We start from the raw sequence: 22,280 nt of genomic DNA, 5'->3' as shown, positions 1-22,280 counted from the left end.
CATGTGTATGGTGTAATACAGTGTAATAGAAGATAGAAATGTAAATGGTGGCCTTAGCTAAATGCTAATGCTAGCATGCTAACATGCACATAATTAGCTACAGTGCTAACATGCTGTATATCAGATATAATGTTTACTATCCTATTAATCATAATAATATTAAGTGTATTAGCATAATAACATTTGCTAATTAGTAGTAAACACAGAGCACAACTGAGGCTGATGGGAGTTTCATTAGTTTTACAGATATTTTTTGATAGATGGTTATAAACCAAAATATTAAACAAATAAAAATGTTGACGATGGTGCTAAAGGAAACGTGAAGGAATTACCAAACTAATATCACAGTTCATCACGTGGGCACGAGAATGTCTGAACCACATTTAATGGCAACACGTTCAATCGTTTCCAAGATATTTCACAACAACTTCATGGGGACACCAGAGGAAAAGTCAGGGGATCAAAGTCAAGTTTGTCCTCTGAGAATCATGAAAGATTTTCATCCAGTAGCTGTTAAAAATTTTTTAACTAGATAACTGAAAACTTTGACCTAATGGTGGCAACACATGACAACTGATCAGCGGAGTCACTGGGATTCATCCTGTGGTGACCATGAAAAACATTTCATGGCAGTCGAGCCAGTAGTAGCTGAGATACTTCAGGCTGAAGAAACATTGTCATCCATAGAGACTAGAGAATAGTGTGGCTAAAAAAGAGGAAACACAAAGTATAAGTTCACCCATATACATGACAGTACAGGCAGAGAGACGACTGGGCCCCCCAGTGGCAGGGTCAACTCCCCACACCAACAGGAGAAACAGTGCAGCACTCTGCCCTCAGTCTGCCTGCTCAGCCTGGAGCACAGATGAGAGTCTCACTGAGCCACACTCACAGAGTCTGTCTGTGCTCCGGTGAAATCACCTCATCAGGAGAGAGAGAGAGAGAGAGAGTGGAGGGTTCACAGCACAGAAACAGGATGAATCTGTGACAGAGGTGACAGAGAAAAATATGGAAATGTGGGGTATTTATTAGGAAAAGGGTCATTAATAGAGAATGTTAAATTATTCATGAAAGCTAGAATAGAGCAGGACAGTCCGAGTGAAATCACTCTAATGATTGCTTCACTTGAAGGATGTTAGAAAGGTGATAAAACTGTTAAATATTTCAGCTAAAGCAGGTCACATGGATCCACAGGGAAAACATGTTGGTGTGTGGTGTTAGAGGAAGGGTGAGATCCAGAGGAGGCTGTGAATTCATGCATCCTGAGCAGATTATGATGGTGAGAAAATGACATCATGGGAAATTATGCAGAGCTGGGTCGATGTGAAAAGCATCAAATGTTTTGCAAACTACAAATGGTACAAAATCAACCTTTGACCTAACACTGAAGGTCATATATCAGTAAAGTGTCACTGTTCACATTTAAAATTCATTGTAAAAGGGCTTAAAAATCCAAAATTCAGAATGAATGAATGAACACCTGAATCTGCAGCTCCCCTCATCTTTACAAAGCTTTATAATGAGTTTCTGTTCGTTGTTTAGCATCATTTTCGTCCACATCGTGCAGCTGTTTTCAGTGTTTCCACTTCCTGCTCAGCAGCAGACACAGGCAGAGAGCAGCCCAAACACTGAGCTAAAAGGGAGGGATTTTGATTCATCAGATTTATACAAGCACTTCTCCATATGGATCATAATGTTGCTCTGTAACTGCTTGATGTGTGAAAAAAAAGCTCAGTTCACAACATAACCTTTAAAGGTGATGTTACGTCAATCGTGTGTTCACTGTTTCAGAAAGGTGGTGTTCCCATGATGTCAAACTATTCCTTTGAATTATTTTTTATATTATCAACAGTAATGTTCACACCATTACTTTCACTACACCCTTGTCTCCAGCTGTCCTTCATTTCTTAAAAGGGGTGCTCAACAGATGTTTTCACACATCAGGCTCTATGTGTCTGGATTGGGACATTTTACCCAGCAGGGAGGGGGTTGCTTTATGAGGAATGACGGAGTCAGTGTTTTCAGAGCTTGAACCATTCTACAGACTATACATCAGGATGTTTTATGTGTCTCTGAAGTCTCATCTATAAGGAGGTGTAACACTAAATCACTGGAGTACACCTTTAAGATGGATTTCTATCAACAACTGATTGATTATAAAATGTTTAGACACTCTTTGCAGTTTGTGATGTGTGTATATTACACACATACACGCAGCACTGATGTCAACAAACAGATGCACGTATTCCTCCTCTTTACACCAGCAGCCAAAGACCTGTGTGGGAGGAAAGACGTGCACCAAGATCTAACTGCTTTTTACAAGTCCTTGCTCACAGCTCAGTGAACACTCAGTTCCCTTTATTCAGCTCAGTACGTCCTCTCTTTCTTCTGAGCTGCTTATCTGACCCCGCTGAGCTACAGTAAACGCTGAATATGCCGCAGTTATTATAAATGCAGATGGCACAAGTGTTTTCTTTGTAAATACTGATCCAGAGAGCAGACACACTGACATGAATACCGGCTCCATTCACTCTTCACTGCGGAGCCTGATCTTATATTCCCCCGACAGATAGTGTTGACTCTCACATTCGGTCCTCATTGATTCCACCCTGACATGCAGCCTGCATATGAGAGTCCGATCAATAGAGGCTGTACCGTCTCCAGCTCCCCAGACATCATTCAGTGCATGTGTGGAGAAAAGGGGGACAATCAAGATGCAGAGGAGAAAGGGGATGTTGTCACACTCTGAATACAATCTGATCTCCTGTGTGTCAGACTGGCTGCAGGGGGACAGGCTTGGACGATAAGACGTCAGGGAGCAACATATTAAATCCCTCCAGGTACAGACTCTGATACCATCACTGCTGAGAGCTGGTAATTATTGCCTCCACGCAACAAAAATAGATCAATGGTCGTAGACATGTGTTGCACAAACACCTGTACTCACTGGAAAACAACTGCTGCAAGTTTCAGCGTAGTCTACAAAATTTGATGAACTCAGACTGACCTTTGACCTCTGCTGAAAACTGAGCGGTGTGTCTGGCCTCAAACAGCTGCAGCTCTTTGTTCAGGTCACAAACAGTGAGATCGACACTCCAGGAGCGCAAACCTGTGAAAACAAGAAGAACATGAGCTGTTGCCTTTGTGAAAAGTGGGACATACACAACAGAATCAGCTGACAGACACCTATGGCCTAAAAGTGAAATCATTTTAATTTAGTCAGTATCTGAGTTCCTCTGTCATTGTATGTAACATTAAAAAAACTGATTAAATATTGTGCATTTGTACAGTAGGTAAATGGGAGTTGTGACTTGTTTTCCTTTTATCTTGAATACCACATTATCCTCAGTTAATAGTAAGTAAATTAAAGCAACAACAGCAGTCTGACCTCGTGTCTAAACCAACACTCATCTATCTCCACAGGGCCTGAAATTCACATTAAACTGGTGAAATAACTCAGTGGAAGTGTCTGATGGAGGGAACATGCAGTGTTCAGCAACACACAGCATTTTACACATGGAGAATTCTTTATGTTTTTATTTTTTAGGAATACATATTTACAGATATCCAAAAACATGTTGGGGAATGTCGGGGGACTTGTAACCAAGTACATCTACTCCAGTGCTGCACTTAAATACACATTTTAAGTCAACATGATACTTTAACTTCACTACATATCAGAGAGAAATATTCTACTTTTTACCTCACTGCATTTATTTGACACTCATGGTCACATGGACCAGAGAGGAACCCAGTAAATTTTGGTGCAGATGCGGCAGATCCAGGATTTTTTATCTATTAATTTTTAATCATGTTGTTTGACGTTGCAAGATCAGGCATCTTGAGAAATAATGTTTGGCTCTTGAGGTAAAAATATCAGACATGTTGAGGTCTATGAATCTGTAGAACTTATTGGGGTTGTTTAGCCTTGGTAAAAGTATTTGCTGTACTGAGTGTCAGTATAGTTTATTTTCAGACTATTATTATTATTATATACATTTTTTCATGCAAAACATGATGATTTTATCAAATATGATAAATAGTATATAATTAAACTGCCTAATGTGTGTAAAGTACCTAGAACTGGCTACACATACACAAACTACAACAAAAAAATGCAGCTTACATGTATTAATCAGTAACAATTTATTAAGCAATATAGAAAATATCAAATTTAAAGGACCCATTCTGTATAATGATAATAATACTGCTGATAATACTTCTGTACTTCTACTGCAGTAACATGTTGAAATCAGGACTTGTAGCTGGACCGAGTGTTTTTACCTGATGATGGTTGTAGATTTGATTCAGTGAAGGATCAGTGTAGTAATACGTATTCCTCTATCTCACAGAAACAGCTTAAGTGTCAGGGATTGAAACCTCCGCGTTTTACAAATATTGAAAGAGTGACTTCAGGTTTTTATGTGACAAAATTCAAACTTACAGATACCTAAATTCACCTAAAAGAACTTTTTCTGACAGTTTAATTTAACACATTGTCTTTTTCTCTGCTCAGATGTAGAAGTTGCTCCCTGCAGCCTCTGGGCGTCTGACCGCTCCTCCGCTGACCTACCTTGTGTGATCTGTGTCCTGGCAGCGTCGAGGTGATGGCTGGTGGAAATCTCTCCGATCACGATCAGCATTCGATAGTTTCTGTGCTGGAATGCAGCTCCGGCGTGGTGCTGTCCATGGTGCTGAACAGACTCCTCCGGCTCCGCTCGCTCCACTGAGGCAGCTGCTGCGATGGGGATCTCCATGGTAACAGTGCCACCAGTGGACACTGAGCCCTTTTCCATCTCCATGACAACTGCATCCGGAGCATGCACCATGACAATGCAGGATGAGGAGGGGAGGAGTGGTGGGCGTGACTCCAAGCACGGTACATACGTGATTGGTCCGCAGGTTATGTGGCTATTTGATGTCACGGTGTATTATTGGACAAAAGGAAGAGAGGGATATGAGAATTTATGTTGATCATATTTCCTATATGACACTGCTGAAACACACTATCACTGGTAGGGACGATGGTGAGAGGGATGGTGATGAAGAAAACAGTGAAGATGTTAATATACAAACGATGTCACTGATAAATTATTTTCTAGTTTCTGAAGGTGTGAAAACATTCATACACTTCTCAGTGAGCACCTACAGCTTATTCTTTTTAAAGATCATTTTTGGAGGTGACTGAGTGTAACCGGTGTCACTTACAGTTTCCATCGTATCGCCCTGATATTGAACTCTACTGTCAGACAAAAGAGGCTGAAAATAAGATGTTTGTGGTGCACAAAGGTTCTATTTATATCAGTGTCACTGCAAGTACCAGGCAATGTGCCTTGGTTACTAAACTGACAGCTCTTTGTTCCCATCATGAGGAAAAACAATGCCTCATCTGTGCAGAGTAACAGTGACAACAAAGGCTCACAGTCAGCAGAGGAAAACTGTTATTTTAGGCTTTGAGACATTTGAATAAGCTCATTCTGCAACACAAAAGCTGCAAGTTGTAATTATGTTCAAAACAAACTGGGCTATAAAGGTCTCAGGACATGTGTACATGCAGTAGGACCACAGGACCAACAACAGATGTTTTTATCTTAAAACATCTGTGGTAAAAACAAGCTTTTACGATAAACTTGGAATGTGTTATATACTGAATATTCAAAAATGTTAAATATTCACTGATAGATTTTAATGATGAAATGAGAAGGTGACTGTCTAAAGGGTCTGAGGGAAAGTTGGTCAACATTACATTTCTCATAGGAGGTGATTTGAATACTTATTTGTGAAATAAGGTAAAACACATATTCATTTGAAGAGAATGAAAAGATTTGCTCAGTCCACCACTTAGTAATTATTGGATGACATGAAATTTGGTACAAACATTGAAGGTCAACAGAGGATGAAAACTGACTGATTTTGTGATGAAATACCTGCAAAACTAATATTGTTCCCATCAGTCTCAGCTGCATGTGTTTACTCCTATTTTACAAATCTTAAAGTGGTTAATATGGTTGTTAAACATCAGCATGTTACCATTGTCAGTGAGACTGATCTCTCTGTGGACTCTGATGTAGAATGAGATTGAAGGTGGTTATATTATTTATTGTAGTTAACTCTTCTGTTTTCATCTTTCTTCCTGCTAATACAGTGTGTTTGGAGCATTTCTGCATGAACCTGTTGCTACTTGATAATCTGCTTTATCTCCTGCAGAACGAGAATTCAACACCATACAGAATTATCAGCTTCTTTTTATTCTTATAAGATAAATGTGATTAAAATGTCTTATTTTAAAAGAGAAAATCCTCCTAAAATGTCACTCTAATGGGAAAACATGCTGTATGTTGTACTCTCAATCATTTGTGTCTTTTATTTAATGGGTCATTCTGTCCATTTCAGAGCTGGTTCCTCTTCACGTGTACTGCACGTTGCAGAGGCTGTGGCCGATGTGCACTGACATCTCCTGCTGTGGTGATGGATGACTGTGGGCTTTAATTTGGCTTCTTCTCTGTGAAAATCTCCCTCCTCAGGATGATGTGTGTGACCAGGAGTGAGTCAGCACTCCAGCCACAGACGCTCCAGAGCGTCTGCTGACCTCTGCTGGAAGCAGGGACAGCTACAGGAACACAATTACAGATAAATAATTTCAATAATTTCAAACAATCTGACAGCAGATGAAATCAACTTCCTTTAAAAATGCTGAGGAAACATTATTATAGAGTAGAATTTTTGTGTTTTTGAGTTTTGAATGTAATTGTTAAAGAATATGAAATGAGAAATTAACAAAGAAAATGAGGGTAACAATAAAAATGATTATCATGGAATGTGACCCTATGAAAATTTAATGATTAGACTGACAAATGCATTATCTTATAGGTTAATGAAGCACCAATGTACATTCATTACAAATCTTTATGTGTGTTGTATTAACATATAATCATGTTTTACAGCTATGGCTTAATAAAAGAAAATCCACTGAACAGACAGTTTTAACTGTTACTTAAGTTAATTGTTTACAAAAGTCTTCAAAAAACTGTTTCTTTTATTAAAGTGGTCATAGATTATTATTCATATTTATTCAGTTTGTTGGTTTATAAACACAAATGATTTTTTTTTATCCTTTCTGGCTTGATTCATCTCCCACATTTACATTTACATGTTCCAGCACAATAGAAAGTGTTGGTATAAATTATTACTGAACTATTGCATCTGCAAAGGTTAAGTCGGGTTAAATGTAACCGGGGAATAAATTTGGCTTTAATAGAGACGAGCTGTTCTTTGGAAATAGCTGAATGACCGATTGCAAGCGCAATAATTTCCTATGTTTCCATTTAATTTGATCCAATCACATATGACACATTAAAAGTACATCAGATGACATTTTATCGGCTTGGTTTAAAAGTTATCTTGAAGTACGGTTTGGTATCTGGAAAAATACCGGAGTGAGATGTTTGTTCTTCCAGATGAATCTCATCCTGATGCTGGTCTTTGTGAGCACGCTGAGTCTGGGTCCTGGAGGAGATGAGCATGGTATCTACATTAAAAGATGCCTGAGCATCTTTACGTGCCATGCGTGTGTATTCCACACCCTGACTCTCAGCAAAACAGAGGCAAGGGAGGACTGAGCGATGTTGGACGCGTTATTATTGCAAGCAACGGGACAGTGAAACAAATTGGGAACAGCCAAGAGCAGACATATTGATTTCTAAGGTAAAACTCTTCATGTTTCTTTTTTCATTGCGGTGAAATAGAGATACAGAGCGGGTGGTCGGGAGCGCGCACTCAGCAGCAGATGCTCCGGTGTGTGTCTGAGTGCGCGGCCGCTCCAGCAGAGGTGGCTCAGATTAGACATTTTGGGCAGTGGCTGCGCATTTCTTAATGTGGGTGTCAGCCCGACCTGCAGACACGACGACGTAACGCTGAACTTTGCGGTGCCAGTCGGTGTGAGGTCGGCTCCGGGTCCACAGCATCCATCCAAATGATGCTCCCCGTGTTAGTGTTCATGAATGCAGCCTCTATATCTGGCTATTTAGCAGAAGCAGGTGTTCATTATTGCATTGTTGCCGGTAAGGATGTCTCCACCTTGGTGTTTCCACACTGAAATGCCGGTCAGTGATGTCCCTGCTGCTGCTGCTGCTTTCCTGTAAGCCGGATCTGTGGTCAGGCCCATGGTCGCTGTCTGGCAGGATGCACCTTCAGCTGACTTGGAGCAGAATAGAAATAGACCCAGAGGCATCAAACACACAAACAGGTTGCACAGAGAGGAGCCTCAGTGTGCTGAAATCATTCAGATCTGGGTTCTGCACACAGCTGCAGAGAAACTGTCCTTCTGCATCATGGTATTTAATCTCTTGTGCTGTCATCACTGTGGCCATGATATTTCTCACAGGATATCATTTCAGCATCCTTCTAAAGCCCCTTTAAAATATATTCATACAGCAGGTAGCTAGACTTCGCTGCTAAGCATCTGTACCTGTGATGACAGCCTCAAGGTGTTCTTGACTCTAAGAACATGGCTCATCTCTGAGGTGAGGAGACAACCAACCAGCATGGTCTGATTTTTTTTTCTTTAAATCCTGCACAGCGTTACTGAGATTTTCAGATCAGATGTTGAAGACTTGCTGAGCAGCAACTCACTTCACCAGCAAGCTTCAATCAGTCAAGTGATTTATACGTTGTCTGCTAATAACAGGCTACCTCTGTGATCTGTATTTGCATAGACTGCTGTGTTACAGGAAATGTGGTGTCTCCATGGAAACTGTGCCTGTCAAACGATGAAGATAAAGTAATGTTCGTGTGTGAAAGGCCGCCTGTTAATCTTCAAAACTGTGAGCCCATAATACACCATTAAAAGCTCATTGGGAAATGCATCCAATCTAACCTGTGCTTGTTGGATGTTTTAATCTCTCAGAATCAGTCACACTCACAGGTGCTGAGAGATTCATATCTGGTATGACCTCCACGCAGGTAGAGAAGAGGAGGGTATTCTACACTTCTGAAACTGTGACAGACAAGTAGAGCGTGTAGACCCTATATAAATCTGTCAGTCAGTGTTGTAGTTCATATAAAGAGTGGCCCAGGTGCACATACAGTACACCTCATGTTTATGCAGTGACTTTGTTGCAAGACTCCCCTTTCTGTTTGAAATTAGCCTCACTGGTGATTAAAACATAGAATCAGATAGCTGGGCATATGCAGGAGGTGTGCAGGGTGTAACAGCAGGGGGAAAGAAAAACGTGCACACACACTCAGTGACTCTTCAAGCTGAGGGAAATGATAGTGAAAAAGTTAACCTACATATCATTTAGCTGGAGTCCCTGGAAGCGCCTCAAGGACCCATGAAGGTCTCTGAGATCCCACTGTGGGATGCGGTGGCCTAGATTTCTCTCTTTCATATGATTTATCATTACAGCGTGTGAAACTGCTCACTATAACATGTAAAACTTTGGGGCGTCTTATATAAAAAAAACAAAACAACAAAACTGAAGTCATTAAAAGCTCTGGTACTATGCACGTAATCCAGAATAGAATAAACAGGTGTGATAAAAGAAAGAGGAACAGCAACATGGAGAATAAAGATAAGAAAAATAAAGTGGGGAGCCAAGAGGCAGTTTAAGATTTTATTACAACAGAGAGCATCTACTGCACATGCGATAAATGAAAACATGGAACTTGTTGCATCTAATTTACCAATAGGTCATAAGCCCATGATAGTTAAAAGGCTATTAATTCATTTGAATAACTTTCAAAAGGATTGCAGACCAAATGTAAGACATATATATGAAAATGTATCAAACAAAACAAATATTTATTTTATTTCTTGTTGGCCAAAGCATCTACATAGTATTTGAAATGACAAAATACTGATATTTAATGAAATTAAGAAAATACTATACAAGTAATAGTTAGATACAAGGTGTTTTCGTCATTCTAAGTTATATGAAATATATAAATAAGTAACACTAAAATATAAAACCAATATTTAACTGTGAGGAAATACACCAAATATCAAATAAACAACAAATTAAAAAGGTCCTGCAACCATAAAACTAACCAGCGATCAGGCGAGACGTCATCGTCCGATATGGACCAATCAGATCGCGTCTGGGAAGTTTTGCCGCGAGAAGCGGAGCCGCGCCGGATCCGGTGTTTAAGTTTTCTACAGAAAACACAAAGAATCTGGAAGAATTCATGCGTGAATTGAGACTTTTGTAATCACCGGCCTTTAAACCCGCACGTCTCCGTGTGTGTGGGGACGTGTCCTTCGAGCACGCGGCTCTGAGGTGGGCAGCGACTTCTGTTGTTGATGGGCGGAGCACCGTCCGCTAGCTGCTCCAGCTAACATGCTACTGCTAACATGCTACCGCTAACATGCTACCGCCGGGTAGTGTGCGATAACAATGACCCGCCGCGCTGCTCGGATAGCTAACAACAGCCCGGCTCCTGTCCTCAGCCTGACCTCATGGATCCCGGTGGAAGCGAACTGGATTCCAGCCTGCCTCAGCCCGAGAACCCGTGTCTGATCGTGGAGGACTCTCAGCCGGACAGCGTCGCTCTGGAGGACGATCCCGAGAGCAGCTACCGAGCTCTGTTGGCCCGTCGCCTGTCCAGCCTGCAGCCCACCGCCCGCAGCCCGGTTCTGGTAAGCTGCAGACTTCTCCTACCGAGTGACTAACTTCCGATGCTTTTCTTTGTTTACACTTCCTGCTTTTAGGATTATGAGCCAGGTGAAGCACGATTTGATTTACAGTATGTTGGACGCACAATGAGACAAACAAATGTATTGATTATCGACACGACAGAAATACACCAGAGCAGGTGAAGTCCTGCAGCCAAAACACGACCCAAGTATAAAGAACACCAGGATCGGCAACATGAACTTCACCTATCAAAAGCAAAAGTGCTCTTTGCCCCTTCCTTCCTTCCTTCCTTCTCCCTCCGTCCGTCCAACCCCCCCCCCCGCTCCCTCCATCCCACTCACCGTTCAGGGCCACTTGCAGAGACTGGACGAGAGGCAGGCTTCACTTCGGACAGGTTGCCTTTCTTCTTGATGTTTTACATGTTTACAGGCTGCCAGTCCATTACAGCGCTAACATATCTAGATAGGCGAGTATTCACACTCAGGTTTAGACCTATGGGCACTTTTGAGGTCCCAGTTCACCTAACCCACTTGTCTTTTGAGTAGGGGGGGGTGGGAACATGCAAACTCCAAACGGGGAGGCCTGAGCTGGCTGGCGGTTCAGACCATCTTGCTGTGCTGTGAGGTGGCAGTGCTCACCCCAGATGGCCAGATCTTGCAGCCATTTCTGAATCTTTGGGACTTTTTGCTCATCAGCTTTGAAATTTAGGTCTTTTTCCTCGTGTCGGTGAGGAAACCAAAGCTTCTCTCATTTGTTATTAGATCTGTGTCTGTGAGAGTGTGTCTGTGTATCTTTCTAAACTTTCTTCCCTTCTTTTGGTCACAAGAACATAAACACAACCAGACATGTCTTTTGTAGGACAGTTTGTTGCTCTGTGAAACAACTGAAGTATTTTCTTTCTTTCCCAGGAGCTGATATCCTCACCACTAGGAAGCAGATGCTCTCAGACTGACAGCCAATCAGAGAGCTCCCAGAGCAACAGCCTGGCTGAACCTGGTCAGTGCTTTTCTAACAGATCTTATACAGATCTATTAAAAAAAACAAAAGAAAAAGAAAAAAAACATTGCTGTTTTCTTTTTTTAGGGATTCTCACAGCAGCCAACTCGAGTTCAGCGTTCCAGGAGGAGAGTCAACTTCTAGACATCTGCCCTTCTGCAAACAAGAGGAAGTATGTGTCATTTCTGCAGATCGATGCTGCTCAGGTGCAGAGAGCGATAAAGTGACGTCCCTCTGGTTCCTGTTGTTTCAGGTGTGCACCAGAGGACACCGATATGGACTCTGGAGCTGATTCTACCACACACTGCATTCAGTCTGAAGGTAGGATTTAGATCATTAGAACAGTTAGAGCATGAAATATCACCACATGTGTTTCTAAGTGTAACAACATCTGTGTGTGTGTGTTTCAGAGGGAACCTCTCAGTTTGGTTTCCTGGAGCTTTCTCAGACTCAGGATCTGCGAGGTGAACAGGTGAACAGTCAGGAGGACGACATGGTCCCTCAGTCAGACAGTGAGAGATGCAGCAAATCAGGTATGAAGACTTATTTGTAGATGTTGCGTCTTTTTTTTTTAAATTCCCTTTTGTATTTCATGGTCATTTCTTGTGTCTTTGTTTTCCTCTAATCTCATTTGAACTGATATAGAGAACGTGATCTGCACATCTCGGATGATTTCCACATTTATAGGGCTGCTGCAGTCACTGGGCCTGGTGCTGGGCTCATTTGAGAAATTCAGTTAGAGTCTGTTGACGAGTGACAGATCAAAGGAGAATCTCTGGCAGACGAGAAGAGAAACAAAAACATGGAGACACTTTCATATTGGACACAAGTGGTTACTCAGTGGTTTGATGAAGATGCTGTGAATCCTGCGCTGTGGCCGCCACAGTCACCAGTGGCAAAACACCTTAAGTTTCCTACTTTTAAGTAAAACACTTAAGGTTTAATTTCTCCTTAGCTGAGGGAGTTACTTAAGGGTGTTACAAAGAATCCTTTAAGGGTTTTCTTAGTTAAGAAAAAAAGTTAAGTAATTTGTAGCAGTGTAAGAGGTTTTACAGCGGTAAAATTGTACTGTTTCCACGGAGACCCTTTGTTTGCTGGCATTAGCACTTGTGATACTGGTTATCACTTTTGGGAAGCTGGTAGCATTAAAGGAGCGTGACGCTCTCTCATCCTCCTGTTGCTCTGAAGGGAACAGAAGGGAAGAGTTCTTTTGTTCAACGATTTAACTGACTTTAAGTAATTCCTTAAGTGTAAGACTAAGGAGATAAGGGGAAAACCTTAAATACTTAAGTGAAAATTTTAAGGAAACATGGAGAAATCTTGTGTTTTGTGTAACTGTTTTTATTCTAAGGAAACCTTAACTCAGGCTTTGAGGAAAATCTTAACTTAAGGGCCCAGATCTCAGCTGAGTTCAATTAATGTGAGATTTTGGAGCGACATTTTAGAGAGTGCTCTCCACCACCATCATCATCATCATCATCATTATCACTAAAAGCACCAAATGGTAGAATATCTTCCATCCCACCAGTTGAGCTCAGCAGACATAGATTCTCTATAATGAGGATCACTAAAGGTGGTTACTGAGGCATTAAGTGTGTTTTTTCTTTCACTTTCTCACCTCTCCAGTGCATCATGGTGTCACTTACACTCGGCTTTGCAACCTTCTGATAACTTTCATCAGCTCATGATGCATAAATGAAGGATAAACAGAATTAAAATATCCTCTGGCACAGCAACAAATTCCTGGCTGCTCCAAGTGAACCACTCAGGGCTTCACTTGTGACTGTGGTGCTGCTGGTAAAATGTGCACATGTACGGTGTGTGTGTGTGTGTGGGGGTTAGAGCAGATAAATTGTAATCCCACTGGGTGCCACAGTTCATTATCCGGTACCTGATCACAGTATTCATACCGACATGTAGCTCTGCAGCTGCTGATCTTTTAAAGAGTCGGTCTAATCTCTACCTGCTTTTCTTCAGCAGCAGAGCAGAACGTCAGCTCCAGGACTTCAGCAAGTCAGGACAACAAGTCTGTGAGGTACAGGTCTGTTCTACATTCTGTATTCGCTGGAGATGCGCGTGCTAATCTGGTTTTAATGGTTTGTTTTCCTCCGTCTCCAGATCTGAGGTGAGCTCCAGCAGCTCACTGGACTCTCCGGGTCAGTCGGGCAGGCAGCTGAGCGTCCAGGCTCTGCTGCACTCGCAGGGCTTCCACGCCTCTGGTGAGCAGGACCAGCAGGACTGTGAGATCCTGTCCTCACAGGAGGACCTGTTCGATGCTGACAAGACAGGTGCGCTCATACACATGTGGCACACACACACACACACACACACACACACACACACACACATACTTGTACTTCCATCTTTGTGAGGACACTCATTGACATAATACATTCCCTAGCCCCTTACCCTAACCCTAACCATCACAACTGAGAGCCTGACCCTGACCCTGACCCTGACCTAAACCTAATTCCAACCATAACTCTAAAACCAAGTCTTAAGCCTCAAAATGTGATTTGAAGGTGTCTCAAAAAGTGAGGACCGGCCAAAATGTCCTCACTTTCCCAAAATGTCCTCACTCTGTTAGTAAAATACTTTCTTTGGTCCTTACTATGTAGCAAGTACAAGTACACACACACACACACACACACACACGAGAACTTACAGGATCATGCTGCTGTTCACCTACGTTCTACACATTTACTGGATATTAACTCTTTTCATTATGATAAAATTAATGAGATTTACTTGAGATAAGAAATCACTGACATGCTTTTATTTGTGTGAATAATGAGATTTGAAAAGATTTCCAGGGTTTAGATTCTGAGGGGAAGCTTCAACATCTGGAGCAGGGTGGTGCAGCTGGGCGTAAACAGTCTTCACTCTCTCCTCCAGGTCTTAGCTCCACCTGACCTGACTGACCGAGGTCGTAGCTGCACCTGGTCTTATGATGCGTGTTCACGTGAATACCTGTGAAACGGTCATTGTTGCTAAGCAACACGCTTCACTCTTACTTCTACCTTCTCACGTGTTGGAAAAGGAAAATGAATTTTAACGAAGTGAGAAAATGTATAGAGTTGTACACACTGGGTGTAATGTGTAAGGTCGAGGACACTCCTGTCAGAGCCCGAGGTGCAGCTGTCCGATGGACACTGATCATATCAGCCACAGTATTTTAAAAGGCTCAGTTTGAACAGAATCTCCTGTAGGACGGCGGACGGCTCCTCCATTAACCCGCAGTCAAACGTCTCTATCAGCTCACTCTGAGCCAGACCAGTGGGCTTGTCCGACCCTTTCTCATCTTAATGACTTTTGTTATTTCTTCTGTGAACTAGACGAGCTACCATCTTAGTTGTGTCAATATTTTCCTGTTATTATTACCACAGATACTAGTCTGACTTACTAACCAACTTACACCTGCTCCATACTAGATGTAAAAGTTACCCCCAGGTCTTACTTACAGTGTGTGGTAGGCGTTGATGTGATTTAAAAGTGGCTGAAACCTGTGTTTGTTCTGAGGGTCACTGCTGACAGGAGTGTGTTGTTGTCAGTTCAGTTTTTCATAATCTGTCTTTTACAACCAGCCAGTGGCTTATAGTCATCTAAACCTGGACTGTAGTAAGGTGTTACCTCTGTGCTGCCCTCAGGTGCTGCAGTAGACAGCACAGTGTCTGAGCCAGAGCAGCAGGGCCACCCCACCCCGACGCCCGCCCACACCCTGCGCCTGCTGCATCTCTCTGGACAGGGAACGCTGGTGCAGGAAAGTCTGTCCCAGTAAGTCCCCAGAGTCCTTGTTTACTTCACACATCCATCCATCCACACACCGAACAGCCCAGTCAATTACATGATTTTCATCTCTTGTCCCCTTTTTTCCAGGAGTTCGGTGGACTACGTCGCGCCAACACAAGACAGCGATACCACCGCCCCTTTAATTGTCCCGAGCTCGCCGACCGGACCGGAGAACGAACACGGTAAACGACCAAACCCACACGAACATCAGAATTTCACTTTGAGAGCAAGTCGCCTGGTGAGAAGAGCTAAAACTGGTTTGCTCCATCAGGTGCTGATGAACCAATGGACACGTCATTGCCCCCAGAAGATCCAGCAGCAGAGAGGGAGGAACAGCCAATGGAAACGGAGGCCGCCTCTAAGCCACACCCATCTGCCTCTACGCCGATATCCCAGAATTCCCCTGGTTTTGTGTTGGAGCGTAATATCTCTTTACCCTCCCAGCCAGAGTTCTCTCATGTATGTGCTTCATTCTTCTTTACTTTAATCAGTCATTTATTGATTAGGTTTAGAGATGCAACACATTTTTCTCATGATTAATTTTGTTGATAATATTTTTTTAGATAGTTTAAAATATCATGGCCATCACAATTTCCCAGAGTTCAACAGTTTGAAATCACAGATATTCAATCCTCATGTTTGTGAAGCTGGAAACAGAAAGTGTTTGGAAACGTTTCATAAATGATAAAGTGTTGTTGATTAATAGTCTGTCATTCTGCTGACTGCCTGGTTTTTGCTTCTGCCCTTATTTGTTTTGACTGACTGTAAATTGATTGTCAACGCTTTTGATAAATGATAAATATTTTGAGTCATTTATCAAATTGCCACATGTTCACCGGATAAAGCTCCTCAAAATATCAGTTATTTTTCAAAGCACAATATCTGTAATTAATCAATTCTGATAAATAATCAGCAGGTATAGCTATGATGAAAATTATATTTAGTTGCAGCTGCAGGTGGACGAGGTTACTTTGGCATATGATCTACTTTTCAGATGAATCGTACAGACCCACTGTTAACTGTTAACCAGCTAGCTCGCTAACTGCAGCTGGAGACAGCGGTCGTCGTTCTGCTCTGCAGCCTCAGTGGAAACATGAAGCAGGACAAACCAGAGCGAACTAAAAAATGTACACTTGCATATATAAATTCATAATTCAATAACAGCGCTGTCCAAACGAACACTCCATATGAACTAAGCAAAAAGTGTGATTGATAGAGAAGGCAAGATACAAATCACAACTTCTGCTCAGGACTTTCACAATAAAATCTGAGCGGAAACAGGATGCAGACATTTCTAAGTTTAGCACAGGCCTTGTGTCCAGGCAACCGTATCCACAATTAATCATGTGAGCACATGAATTCAACTAAATCTGTGGGGATACTCGCAGCTCTGATTGTGGGTTGCAATTCTACCCAAAAAGATCTTTAGCTGCAGCCCAGGTCTGGAATATATCAAATGTGTCGCTGTCTCTGTTTTCTCAGGACGTGTTTGTCCCAACGCAGAGCCAGGAGGCGCCACAGCAGTCGGATAAGAAGTCTGCATCGTTGCCCCGTGAGACGCCGTCTCAACATCTGGAGTCGGCTCCTTTCAGTTTGCCTTTGCAGCTCTCTGTGAACACGGAGAGCAGTAGTCCAGCTCGGCAGACCTCAGAACAGATTGAAGAGGACAGTCAGGCCACACAGATTGAGGAGTTGGAAGAGCCGCTCGGCGTAGACACCAGCGACTCAGTGATTTCACGCTGTGATCAGAGGAGTGAGAGCAACGGCGCCCCCTCAGAATCACAAACCGCCACGAGTTCAAAAGCTTCCATCTCTGCTGAATCACCAAAGCAGCACAGCGAATGTGCCAAGCCTGATCAGGCCAATCTGTCGCAAAAGTCCGAAGTGCACAAAAAGACAGCGACTTGTCTGAATGTAGAAAATGTGAATGTAAAAGACAGTAAGAGTGACTGCAAAGAGGCGAGCGCCGCTGACGTGGTGTCCTGCTCTCAACCAAAGCTCGATTCCTCTGATCTGACTGTTAACAGCTGTGTGCAGGAGACTCCCTCAGACACGGCGCCCCGCAGCCTGCCCTTGCAGTCCACGATCTCTCAGACTTCTGCTGTGGATGTAAGAGGAGGAGGAGGAACTGAGAAGAGTCAGTCCGTAGAACCGGGGTCGCAGCAGTGTGGAACGGTTGGCAACAGCCAGACTGATAAAGACATGATGGATGAGCGTGAGCATGGAGAAGTAGAGGAGGAAGAGGTGGTGATGGAGGAGGAGGAGCAGGAGGGTGATGGGGGAGGCGGGGCTTCAGGAATGGCTCTGGCTCTCTCCCAGAGCCAGCTGTTGTCTCCTGAGCCCATGGAGGAGGACAGTCAGGACGGTGGAGCGGACAGCGTCATCGTGGTGACGGACAGCGAGAGAGACTCCCAGATCCCGAAGAAAGACGTGACGCCACAGTCAAAGACCAACAGCTCCCAGCCAATCAGAGACACCGTCTCTGCCTCCACCAACGGCCACGAGTCCCAGGCTCAGGTGAAGGAGGCGAACGTGGCTCCTGATAGGCTCTCCCAGACTGAGAGGGCGGGGCCTGAACCGGAGGGGCTCAAAGACAAGAGCCTCAGTGATAGCTCTGGAGGTAAGCTGGGTAAACTTGGTTAAAGGTAGTGGTTCCCAACCAGGGGATCAGGACCCATTCAGGGCCTCATGAGATAATTGTCCAGGAAGGAAAAAACGAAACAAAAACTTATTTTTGTTGAAATTCTCTTGTCTCTTGTTGAAAATCCGTTTTCTAGTTTAATTTAAAAAAATGGAAAATGAGAGAAAAAGTAAAATGTCCTGGAAAATTATTATTATTATTAAGTTATGTTCAGGATGATGTTGATGTGGTAGGTTAGTTTATGGACCACAGTATTTTGAAAAGGCTGCTATTTTTGTTCGGCAATGCCGTGAACGCACCCTGAAGTCACATCACACGCTGCAGGTTGGATGATTTAAAGTCTGAGGAATGTGAACTACATTATCCTTTCAGTCATAAATCACTGTCGGCTGCTGACTGTGGTTGTTTTTATGAGGTTTATTTATATAGTTTTTAATTAGTTTTCTTCCCTCCTTGTTTTAAACTGTGGGAGAATGTGTGAGCACGTTTGGTTCAGTGGCTGAAGTTGAAGGTTTGTGATTCACTTCTGGTGGAGCAAAGGTTTCAAATGTGTGTTGGCTCATTGCTGAGAGTTGGATAATAATAAATGGACAGCGGGGTTGATAATGTTAATCATAATTACACACGTAAGAGATTATTTCATAGGTAAGTATAAACTGCACTGCACTTATTCTAAACCAGACGTCCACTCACAGGAACACATCGGTGGCTTGATTCCTTCCTGTCGTATGAGCTGGATCATCACGGGAAAGGTCCTGGAACATGATCTCTAAAAAAAGAGCGGGAACCCTGTCTTACCTGTGCTTCATTCCTCCGTCTTTAGTTGTGTCCCTTCAGGTCTCTAAACTGATTTTAATGAAACCGTTAAGAGAGAATTACCCTTGAACTGAACAGTTCAAAGTGTGGAGACCCAACCTGTGACAGGGACACGAGGAAATATTGCTTCATATTAAGGGGTCTCAAGAAAAATGTCACAGCCACTGTTGAGTGAACTCAGTGGCTGAAAGCTCAGATGTGGTATTAAAAGCTTTTACTAATCTGTAAGTAATAATAATCCCTCATTACACAGGAGAACTGTGAACAGCTGTGTTAAATACAACAGGTCAGAGATAATGTTACTGTTCGTCCTCATCTTCACCTCCAAATACTCACCTGTGGGTTTTTATAAAATCTCTCTGATCTCCTGATGCCTCGTGTTTCTTGTCTCCTGACTCAGCAGTTGGTGAATTCAGCCTCGTCACTACCAATGAAACGATAAACAAACTACAAAAATAAGACCCAAGTTGTCATAAAGCAGAATCTTCTTTTAAAGAACTGCTCGATATCCCATCATACTTTGCTGTAGCACCATTGTTGTGCTTCCAAAATAGGTTGTAAAATGAATATTGTCATTCAGTTGTGGCATAAATTCATAATGTTGTGTATAAATCTCTGTTAGTTCCTGAGGATTTACTGAATGTACTGAAATGAATCAAATCTGATTCCAGTGATGCTTTTCTACCACAGAAATTTCCTTCCACTTCACTCTTCCCAAGGAAGGGGAGCTGATTGGTCCTGCTGTCGGGGCCACACCCCCTCTGATCAACCAGCTGAAGCAGACGCTGAGACACAGCACTCCCATTGGTGGGTTCAAACTTGAGTTGCACAGCAAACTTCTCTACTTAATCTCAAGCAGCGTCACGTGATCAGACTCTAACTCCATCGTTGTTTTTCCTTTTTCTCCAGAGATCACTTCCTTCTCTGAAAAGTCCGACATGGTGGGTGACGTCTCCGCAGACGTGGCGATGGCTGCCAGCGACATCGTGTCCGGGGAAAGCGGAGAGGACACCACGGAGAAGGGGGACGGGAAGCTGAGTTTGAGGATGAAGCTGGTGACCCCCGTTGAAGAGGGCAACTCGGAGCGCTTCAGCCTTCAGAGTAAGAGCTTCAGGCTAAACACAGAGCGTGTGGAGTGACAAGGCGGTATCCATGGAGACGCTGCTGCTCTCATCACCCTCTCAGTAATCTATTTCTTTCCACCAGAGCCAGCGCTATCAGAGGAGGATGAATCTGTCGTCAAGGTTACCACCGTTTCCAAGGCTGTAACCAGGTAACTTTCTGCTCTCTCTTTATTAACTGCACTCCTAAGTGTGTTACAGCTTTTCCATTGAGTGAATGAAAAGTAGCTGAACGGCTTCAGCATTAACTGTCCTCTGCACTGATGCAGCAGCTGTTGACAAACGACCGTCTCAGAATCAGGAATGATGATGATAATATGATAATATAATAATAATAATAATAATAATAATAATGATGATAATTATAGGGATAAACTTCATTTATTTTAATTTATTTTAGCACTTTTCATACACAGAATGCAACTCAGAGTGCTGGCAAATACAAAATAGACAGGGAGTTAAAACAGGGAAATCATTTAAGAAAAGAAAAAGAACAAAATAATAACAATAATAATAATTATAATAATAGAATAAAATAAAATAGAGCTAATTAAAAGCTAAATTGAAAGGTCGAAAATGTCCTCTCAGTTCGCCCCTCTAATATTTCCTGCGAGGTTGTTTCACAGTTGGATCCCCAGTTTTATTTATTTTGGTTGACATTTGCAATATTTAGAAGCCCTGCTGTCGAGGATCTAAGGGCTTGTGAAGATGATAATGAAGTGATGACATCTTCAGTGAGTTTTTATCCCAGACACCAGTGATTGCGTTTAAAAAAGTTACCTGAGTGGTGTTTCACAGTTCTGTGATTAAAATAAAAATTAAAAAAACCCACCCCCCACCCACTGTAAATCGCTCACAGCTTAAGCTGCAGCTGATCTATTACTTTATTAGTATAATTTTCTCAACTCTCACTTTGAATTTTGTTCAGTTGTTCAGTTTTAACTGTCCTAACTGAGCTTTTCTACATTCTCAGCCCATAGACAGTCATTTTATTTTCTAAAATATGCACAGACGCACAGAGTTCATTATGATAGTTGTTGATGCACGTCTGTGGACGTCATCATCTACCATCTACTGTCAGACCCCTCGTTCTTGCAGTTTTCTGTGTCAGTGAGTTATTCAGTCACTTTGCAGAAGCTGGCAACAGAAATAAAAGTCTAACAGAGCTCATGTTTGATGTCTCAGCAGCCCGTCGGTGTTCAGTCGAGTCAGACAGGTGCACAGACAGCAGGAGGCAGAGGAGGACAGCCAGCCTGCAGACAACTCTACACCTGTCAGGTGAGCACGTTCCTGAGTGCAGCTACCATAGCGATGTCAAATGTGATGTAATCTCATGAAGCCTGGTGTGTTTCTCTCACTTTGTGACACCTCCAGAAAACTGGTTAAGTTGTGGTTGTGATGGATGAAACCTTCTCTGTCACAGCTGCACCGACGACTTTTCTTCCAGCTCCTCTGCAGTTTCTCATCTGAATCCTGCCCCTGTTTTCTGTTTCTGTTTTCTGCCCCTGAACCATCAGACTGGGGCAGAAACTTCACACCTGATTCCACCCACGTTTTAACCTAATGTTCCCATTTTGTGTGTGTGTGTGTGTGTGTCTGACCCTACGACACTGTATGTAATACACAACAGACACAAAGGTAGCGGAGGGAACAGTCTGTCATGTGCTCACAGCAGAGTCGCCCCGCTTTTGTTGGCTTTCTAACCCCCATGTGACAGATATTGTGATTGATATGTCAGTTATATTTGAGTTATTTTTGCATTTTGTTTCGCTGAAAAATATAGAAATATATATATATGCATAAAAATAATGACGTGAATGTTGGATGTTCCCTCAGGGTTTTGGAGCAGGGCACAGTGCTTCGCTCATGCTGACTCGCCGTGACACATTTTACCTTTGTGGAAAAAACTGCAGCTCCTGTGATTTGGATGTTGCACTTGGCCACATTGTGATGAATTGTTCAGCCCTGATGTGTAGGATTTGAAAAACTGTGACTTCACCCTCACTAATTTAAAACGTGCCACAGTTGTGTAAAATTAAAGAGGGAAATTGTATCTGTGTGGTTTGTAGTTTACACTTTATGCTCATGTTGAGTTTCTCCCTGCTGATGTGCTGGAGCCTCACTTGTCCCTTCGACCTGGGGAGTATGAATAGATTTCCCTGTTGTAATGTATTTCAGTAGACAGAAATAGGTCTTGCTTTGGCTGCCACACTCTGTATGTGTGAGACCTACTTTTGGATGCTGGAGGTGGGACTGTTATTTTTTGCACCATGTGCTTATTCT

The 22,280-nt window shown here is 42.7% G+C and overlaps 2 protein-coding genes and 1 long non-coding RNA gene across 11 annotated transcripts in view; 1 reads left to right on the top strand and 2 right to left on the bottom strand.

Moving 5' to 3' along the window:
• Positions 1-4,817, bottom strand: part of map1aa (microtubule-associated protein 1Aa) — a 41,839-nt gene extending 37,022 nt beyond the window's left edge. Inside the window, exons 1-2 of the mRNA XM_071489637.1 lie at positions 4,574-4,817; positions 3,008-3,109 (exon numbers count right to left, since the gene is read on the bottom strand). Coding sequence (XP_071345738.1) covers positions 3,008-3,109; positions 4,574-4,802 — 331 coding nt within the window. The 5' untranslated portion in view covers positions 4,803-4,817. The remainder of the gene's footprint in view (positions 1-3,007; positions 3,110-4,573) is intronic.
• Positions 4,818-6,227: 1,410 nt separating this feature from the next.
• Positions 6,228-7,570, bottom strand: LOC139628188 (uncharacterized). The gene is made up of 2 exons (XR_011692706.1): positions 7,433-7,570; positions 6,228-6,610 (listed from the first exon to the last, which is right to left on the bottom strand). It is a non-coding gene; the product is annotated as an uncharacterized lncRNA (long non-coding RNA).
• A 3-nt stretch (positions 7,571-7,573) lies between these two features.
• Positions 7,574-22,280, top strand: part of tp53bp1 (tumor protein p53 binding protein, 1) — a 26,480-nt gene continuing 11,773 nt past the window's right edge. The window contains exons 1-16 of one of the 9 annotated variants that reach the window (XM_071489609.1): positions 7,574-7,704; positions 10,448-10,636; positions 11,543-11,630; positions 11,718-11,802; positions 11,884-11,951; positions 12,041-12,163; positions 13,608-13,671; positions 13,749-13,918; positions 15,278-15,404; positions 15,507-15,601; positions 15,691-15,878; positions 16,902-18,039; positions 19,567-19,683; positions 19,786-19,977; positions 20,083-20,149; positions 21,183-21,275. In XM_071489609.1, the coding sequence (XP_071345710.1) occupies positions 10,457-10,636; positions 11,543-11,630; positions 11,718-11,802; positions 11,884-11,951; positions 12,041-12,163; positions 13,608-13,671; positions 13,749-13,918; positions 15,278-15,404; positions 15,507-15,601; positions 15,691-15,878; positions 16,902-18,039; positions 19,567-19,683; positions 19,786-19,977; positions 20,083-20,149; positions 21,183-21,275 (2,795 nt within the window). In that variant the 5' untranslated portion in view covers positions 7,574-7,704; positions 10,448-10,456. Of the gene's footprint in view, positions 7,705-9,987; positions 10,637-11,542; positions 11,631-11,717; positions 11,803-11,883; positions 11,952-12,040; positions 12,164-13,607; positions 13,672-13,748; positions 13,919-15,277; positions 15,405-15,506; positions 15,602-15,690; positions 15,879-16,901; positions 18,040-19,566; positions 19,684-19,785; positions 19,978-20,082; positions 20,150-21,182; positions 21,276-22,280 lie in introns of those variants that run through there. The other 8 variants (XM_071489615.1, XM_071489611.1, XM_071489610.1 and 5 more) reach the window with 8 other exon arrangements.

The sequence above is a fragment of the Trachinotus anak genome, unplaced genomic scaffold (genome assembly GCF_046630095.1).
Source record: "Trachinotus anak isolate AG129_WGS33_773 ecotype Australia unplaced genomic scaffold, CSIRO_AGI_Tana_v1 ptg000011l, whole genome shotgun sequence".
In the NCBI taxonomy this organism is placed as follows: domain Eukaryota; kingdom Metazoa; phylum Chordata; class Actinopteri; order Carangiformes; family Carangidae; genus Trachinotus; species Trachinotus anak.
This window is presented reverse-complemented; position numbering and strand designations above follow the sequence as displayed.